The sequence below is a fragment of the Akebia trifoliata genome, chromosome 7, assembly GCF_017979445.1.
Source record: "Akebia trifoliata isolate Shusen 1 chromosome 7, ASM1797944v1, whole genome shotgun sequence".
Classification (NCBI taxonomy): domain Eukaryota; kingdom Viridiplantae; phylum Streptophyta; class Magnoliopsida; order Ranunculales; family Lardizabalaceae; genus Akebia; species Akebia trifoliata.
In genome coordinates, this window is record NC_141381.1 from 25695696 (window position 1) to 25703211 (window position 7516).

The following is a 7516-nucleotide window of genomic DNA, read 5'->3' on the forward strand; positions in this document are numbered from 1 at the left end:
TTAGAGATAGATAGAAAAAATTTCCCTATGGATTAATTATTCAATCTTTAGAGCAAAAAAAAAAAAAAAATCTTGCAATGGACAAAAATTTCATGCATAAAGTTTGGTTCCAATATGGTTTTGTTCAATCCTTAAACATCACTTAATAATCAAACTAACAAATAAAATCTTCTTAAAGATCGCATAAACTTGTTTTAAAACTTTAGGATCCTAAATGATGAAATTCATATAGATTTCAATTAAAGTCCTAAGCTAATAAAAAAATTCAGCAAGCACCTACTTCTAGTAGGGGCTTGTTCATCATCTTGATTTGTTATTTTCTAGAAATAAACTATAGTCAATTTTCTTAATATTTTTTATAACTACTCGATCTTTAAAATTCAAAAATGAGTTTCTAATCTCACATTTGATCAATTATTAATAATCATCTTTGGATGGGAAGGACAAAATGCCTAAAATGTTCCTTATAATAGAATCTCTAATAAGACCTTTGCCCTATCAGTAGATATGAAAGTCATTACAAGTCAAAGAAAATTAGATTTCAAAACATTTTTTATGGTGTCCATTTATACTTTAATTGAATGGTAGCGACTCCTAAACCCGTATAGATGAGCTCAAAATCCCAAAAGTTTTGAAGTTCACGTATCTATAGGTGTCATAAAGAAAACAATTTGTACTTTCACGATCTTTCATTAGTGCTACTTTGGGATTAATTGAAAGTAAAAGCTCATACCAAAAGTTGGTTTTGATAATATTTTTCAAAATTATGAGTGGCTACTCAACTTTAAAAGGTTACAACCCATGTTAATTTGTTTATTTTTCTTAAAATACTCAAATGCATGTATGAATCAAGTGGCAGATTGTTGGATCAATTTTAATAATGGGGTCCACCTTTAACAAAATATATTCAATATCCCCACAACGGTTCCTCATAATCATTGGAAAAAAAGATTATTGACCAAAATATGCATTCATTAATTTATAAAAATAACCAAACATCTTAAAATATGTAAAGAGAAACAACTATGAGTTGAATACATGTAATCAAAGGGTAATTACTATAATAGAACAACTGTTCATTGATATTACAAGAACTGGGAGTGACTTTAAGGTAGAATGGAGAAAATAGTTTGTAACACGGTTAGTGTTAGAAGTATGAAGGCAGCAACAACTGAAATGATTGACCAAGGAGTATTGAAATAATTATGCATCAACATTGCGCGCCATTTATGCCAATCGGTTTTGCAATATTTATTAACTCGGTGGTACAGCCCATCGTAATAAAAATCGTCATGCATTAGCTCATTTCCAAGCCTATTTACGACACGCGCAACCTCTTCATGGTCCCTGAAGGTCTCCATAATCCCTTTATTACAAAGTAATCTTACATCCTTGGGGGAGTCAATGAGGATATCCATAAATCTAACATAAGATTTGATCTGACTCGTATAATCCCGACCATAATCCTCCAAGGAAATGAGATTTTGGAGGAGACAACTTGTTGTTTTTCCCAAAAAGAAAGGAGGGATTTCTAATGCCCCTGTATGCTCATTGAATGTGATGTCCAGTAGTCCACTGTTACCATTGTCCTTCTTCTTGAAATCCACTCCTGCCTCCCAAAGATCTATGGCAGAATAAGTGTGCCCCCATATTGGAGAATCGTCGATATCTTGCGATTGATAGGGGGGAAGCAGAAAATTGCGTATCAAGTCCAAGATATGTTTGCCACGGATGTCAGATTGTACTTTGAAACTTTCAATTGTAGGTAATATACTTTCAAAGTAACACATTACAAGTTCGTTGAGTGAGCGATTTCCTTCCTTGGAGACCCTAGTTAGGTTGAACAAACGGTCCAATATAAAAAAAGGAATCTGATTTTCAAGTAATAAGAAATCTTTTTTTAATCTAGAAATCATCCAACTTGTACCTAAGAAAGGGTCCTCTTCATCCATCTCCAATTCCCCTGCAAATAAGTAGAATCTCTCAAGGATAAAACAACCGTCAAGTAACATCATTTCTATAAATTCTTCAGTATTGAGATTGATTGATTCCGCATAGCAATCACGAGCTTCTTTCTCCATCTCCCTGATGACTTTGACCCAGTCCTGCAAATTTGCCGAATTTCGAGAGAGGGAAGAATGCAAATACCACTTTTTATGTTCTTCCATGATTTGTAAGCTTTCTTTTCCACGATGAAAAGGGCCAATAGATACTACTTTAGGTATAAACATCTCTTCTTTTCCTTGTCGATGAATTGGGGAAACTTTATAGATACTTGGATGTTGTGAAGGTTTTGGTTGAATTTTTCTCTTGATCGATTCAGCTAATATTTTGTCAGCATCTTCAATTTCAAAAGAAATATGAATTTCTCCCATTCTTTCATCACTTTCATTGTTGTTTGACATCTTTATCCCTGCTTACTTTAACCAAACATGCCAAAGGTTATTTAAAAATAAATAGTATGGTCAAAAATTCAATTGCATTGTTCAAATATTGATTATGTGAACATCAGAAATACTAGGGGTACACATTAGATTGGGTAAATCCGAAAATCGAACCAATCCGAGCCTTTTGGATTGGATTGGTTTGGGTGCGGATTGTAAAAAAAAAATCTTATTAATTTAGTTCAATTCCATATTAGGGGTATAATAGAACCGAACCAATCCGAGAATCGAACCAATTTATATATATATATATATATATATATATATGTATATATAAAAATCATTTCGTAGTTTTGTTCTTTTATTCTCTCTCTTTCTCTCTCTCAACTATGTTAATGTGTTAGAGGTAACTCATCAAAATCTTTAACTTCATTTCCTCTGTTATTTTACTATCAAAAACTCATGTGTCCCTTTACTTTTACTTACAAGGCAACAAGCAACATTTGAATTCGACTTTGAATAAACAACAATCAACATTTAGTTTTAAGAATGACTTTGATTTTCAATCATCTCTTACAAGGTAAGTGTTAAATGATTTTTATTTTTAATTTGTTATGCATGATGCTTTGTTTAATATTTGTTTTGCTTAGTTTTAAGTTTTAACTATTTTAATTTTACCATTGAACATAATAAGTATGAGAACCGATCCGAACTAATTTGAACCAAGATTGATTTGGATTGGTTCGGTTCTAAATATGTAGAACTGATCATGTTTAGATCGATTTCAATTTTGCCAAAATCCGAACCAATCATCAATAGATTCATCATTTAACAAAAATTGCTTAACTTTTTATAAATTTCCATGTTCAATACAATCTAAGAAAATCCATCAATAGTAGGGCTGTCAATTGATCCGATCTGTTCCAAACTTCGGTCCTAGACTGAAGATTTGGATTCCAATGAGGACCCCCAATCAGGTAAGGTTCTATTCCCATAACTTATTGGAACGCGTTAACATCAACCATGTCCGGATCTAATAGGGGCATGTCCAATAAAATGTGAGAATGTATGGAAATTGTATTATATATTTTATTTAAATAATGAAGTTCGTTTATATTGAATGGGTTTGGCTTGATCTGGTCTCGGACCTGATCTAATTGACAGTGTATTGGGTCTGGATCCTATTATTGAGATTAGATATGAGTTCACCAGATCCAATCTCGTCTATTGAAATTTGTCTAAAAAACCATACCAATTACTAAATTATCAATTTCAATTTCTATGTTACTCCAGCATGACTCATTACTAAATTATCATACCTTTAATAGCAATTAAAATATATCCTTCTCCTAGCTTAAGAATCATAATCACAAGATCATCCATCATGAACCATAATTTAGGACAAAAGAGAGAAGAGAGAGAGGGAGATTAATGGTATTACACTGTTACTTGTTTTGGATACAAAGTGAGTGTTGTACGCTTGTTTATATTGGTTCTTTAGGATACTGAATAGACAGGATTGACCCTAAACAAGAGCTGAAATGGTAATCTTTTAGGGGTATAGTAGTAAAATCAAATTTAAATATATTTATTATATGCAAATCATATAGCGGGTCAGCCTATTAAAAACGTCACATATGGGTGAGGGACATTATTATATATACATTTTTTTTTTAATATACAATTGGGCTATATTTTATAAATATTCATTTATTATATGCAAATCATTTGTTTATATTATTGGTTCTCTAGTAAGTATGGATTCCCTCATTAAACCTTACCAATGCATTATAAGATTCAATCTGATATCTTACAAGTTTGGGTTATCAAAGAATCTCAAGAACTTGCTCTCAACAATAGTGTTGTTTTCTTCTTTTTTTTTTTTTTTATATAAGTAACAAAATGGTATTAATTGCTTTGGATAGAAAGTGGAAAGTGTTGAACACTTGTTTATATTGGTTCTTTAGGGTATACTGAATAGACGAGATTGACTCTAGGGGTATTATAGTAATATCAAATTTAAATATATTAAGTAGGGTAATATTAATTTTCAAAATCTCATGGGGATGTTACCATATTTCTTTTAGTGGAAAGATAATGGTATGTTGGTCTTTGTGTAATTGCATTATTGTAAATATAAAAAATCTTATGAATATATTTATATAGTATTATTGGCATTAATTATCAAAGTATTTACTATTAAATCTAAAGACTAAAACATCCTTAAAATGTATTATGTATAACATAGCATACCTTCTCTTTCACCAAAAGTCAAAGTCCAAAACAAAAATGATAAATCAATCTCTACCAATACTGTAGTTTGAATTTGTGCATCTATGGAAAAAATGCTCAAGGTACCTCTATCAAATTATATTTCCATGATCGAAGTCCAACATAGTGAATCATCATCCCAGACTCAATCTCAAAGCCAAATCATTTCTAAGCTCGAATTTGACACAATAAATAACGAACTAGATCTATATTACTTTCAAACCCAACATAGAACATATCAAACTTGACCCATATCACCAATTTCTCATGCAGATATTACTAAATTATCATAACTTTAATGGCAACTGAAATACACCCTTCTCCTAGTTTAAGAATCATAATCACAAGATCATCCATCATGAACTATAATTAAGGATAAAAGAGAGATGATTACCTCTGGGCGAATACCGGGGAGAGAGAAAGAGACAGAGATTAATGGTGTTAATTGCTTTGGATGCAAAGTGAAAGTGTAGTACGCTTGTTTATATTGGCTCTTTAGGATGTTGAATAGACAGGATTGACCCTATGTAAACATTGAAATGGTAATCATTTAGGGGTATTGTAGTAACATCAAATTTAAATATATTTATAATATGCAAATCTTATAGTGGGTCAAAAATGTCATCTATGGGAAAGGGACATTATTATATATACATTTTTTTAAATATACAATTGGACTATATTTTATAAATATTCATTTATTTAAGTACGAGAGAGGAAACTTCCACTCATCTCTTTGGTAAGTATGAATTCATTCATTAAACCTTACCAACCCATTGTTTGGATTCTTTCATTAAGCTTTCAACCCATTATTTGGAATCTTTCATTATTAAAACCTTTCTAACCCATTCTTATGTGCAAACTAAAATCAAAGTACAATTGATCCCCTTGTTAATCTTTGACCTGCCTGTGTCGATCATAACTAAAGCTGATAATGGTTTGGGTTTGGATAGGATAGGATCGTATGGATTTGTTATCACTACAATAAGGATCCGATTAGATGCTTATCGGGTTGGGTTTTGTCGAATCTCTATGGACCAAACTCAATTTGATAAAGTAGGATTGGGTCGAACCTAATTTGATATATAAAATGATCAAAATGAACTTCATATATTTAAACACAATGTATAAAATAATTTGAACAAGACATCTCAAACATATTGGAAAACTAATCGGAGACAATTCGGTATTTGGGATGGACTAGACGAGATCTAAAACTGAGTTTTAAAACCATATTCTAAAGTAAGAATTATAATCACAAGATCATCCATCATGAAGCATAATTTAGGAAGAAAGAGAGATGATTACCTGGCCCAATACAGAGAAGAAAAGCCCAAAATTTGAGGAGGAAGCAGAGAGAGAGAGAGAGAGATTATTGCAGTTTATTGCTTTGGATGCGAAGTGAAAAGTATTGTGCAATTATTGAGAGTGAGAGAGATTATCGCTGTTTATTACTTTGGATGCAAAGTGAAAAGTATTGTCCAATTATTTATATTGATTTTTAAGAATACTGAATGGATAAGATTATCCCTAGATAAGAGTTGAAATAACACTAACACTTTCCTAAGTACCTTAGCAAGATTTTAAACCTTATTAAGAGTCGTTTTACTCATAGATAATCATGTTGGCAATCCAATGCCGCAACGCTCTAGATTTCATAAAAAAACTTTGTTAAAAAAAATAAATAAATAAAACTTTTGTACTTGATCCAAGATTTTGAAAATATACAGCTACTGAACTTTCAAATTAACTCTGAAATTTAAAATTAAAATCAATGATGGAAATTTTTAAAAAAAATTCGAAGTTTATAAAAATTTGTTCTCTATAAACTTGAAGCATCTGAGCATGGATTTGGATGCCCCAAGATGAGCCCTAACTCCAAAATTTAAAATTAAAATTATTTTATTTTATTTTTTTTGAATTTATTCTTCGAAATTCTTAAAATTTTGTCCATACAATGTTGAAGCATCAGATCATGATTTTGGAGGCTACAAGTTAAACCCAAGACTCAGGGTCAGGATGAAATTTTTACTTAGAAAGATTAGCCGGACTTAAAATTATAATTGTTTAGGGTTAACTTAGTAAGAAGGCTAGCCATTCAAGAAATCAATGCCCCACCTTTCACATTTAAGGAGTAAACGTGATCTGACACCAAGTATGAGTGGTTATAAAATGCCCCACCCCAGGGCTGGCTCATGCACGTGGCCGCCAAAAGACCCCGCAAACACACAAGACCCCCAATTTTATTTTTTTTTATATATAATAAAAAAAAATTGAACCAAGCATATTTAGGATGGAATGATGGATATCTCCTATTCACGTTAGAATATTTACGGAGGAATTCAATTATTTATTTATTAAAATAGAAATTTCTGATTTAAAAATAATCAAAAAATAAAATAGGAGATAAGATTTCCTAAATCCATGGCCAAGCATAAGACCCCTCAAAATGTGACTTTAATTGCCTTCCACGTTAGAAATAAGTAGTTCCAATTTTCAAATAAAAATTAATAAAAAAAATATCCAAAATCTCCTATTTCCTAAAATTTCTTAATTAGAGTATAAAACGCCCAAAAATGTTGACTTAATTACCTTGCACCTTGGAAATAGATAGTTCCAACTTCCAAATAAAAAATAATAAAACCCTCAAAATCTCTTATTTCCTAGGATTTTTTTAATTAGTTTCTACTATGAAAGTGTTGTACGCTTGTTTATATAGGTTCTTTAGGATACTTAATAGACAGGATTGACACTATATAAGCGTTGAAATGGTAATCAGATAGGGGTATTGTAGTAACATCAAATTTAAATAAATCTATTATATGCAAATCATATAACCGGTCAGCCAATTCAAAATGTCA

General features: G+C 31.1%; 1 protein-coding gene across 4 annotated transcripts; it reads right to left on the bottom strand.

The window, feature by feature from the left end:
• Positions 1–986: 986 nt before the first annotated feature.
• LOC147398578 (UPF0481 protein At3g47200-like) lies at positions 987–6097 on the bottom strand. 4 transcript variants are annotated; one of them, XM_086447819.1, is made up of 3 exons: positions 5964–6089; positions 5050–5178; positions 987–2413 (listed from the first exon to the last, which is right to left on the bottom strand). In XM_086447819.1, the coding sequence occupies exon 3, from the start codon at positions 2403–2405 to the stop codon at positions 1107–1109; it is 1299 nt and encodes a 432-aa protein (XP_086303945.1). In that variant the 5' UTR covers positions 2406–2413; positions 5050–5178; positions 5964–6089; the 3' UTR covers positions 987–1106. The 4 variants fall into 4 exon arrangements, with proteins under 4 accessions (XP_086303945.1, XP_086303944.1, XP_086303946.1 ...); XM_086447818.1 differs by having other exon boundaries at positions 987–2420; positions 5964–6088; XM_086447820.1 differs by lacking the exon at positions 5050–5178 and having other exon boundaries at positions 987–2420; positions 5964–6097.
• Between the last annotated feature and the right edge of the window lie 1419 nt (positions 6098–7516).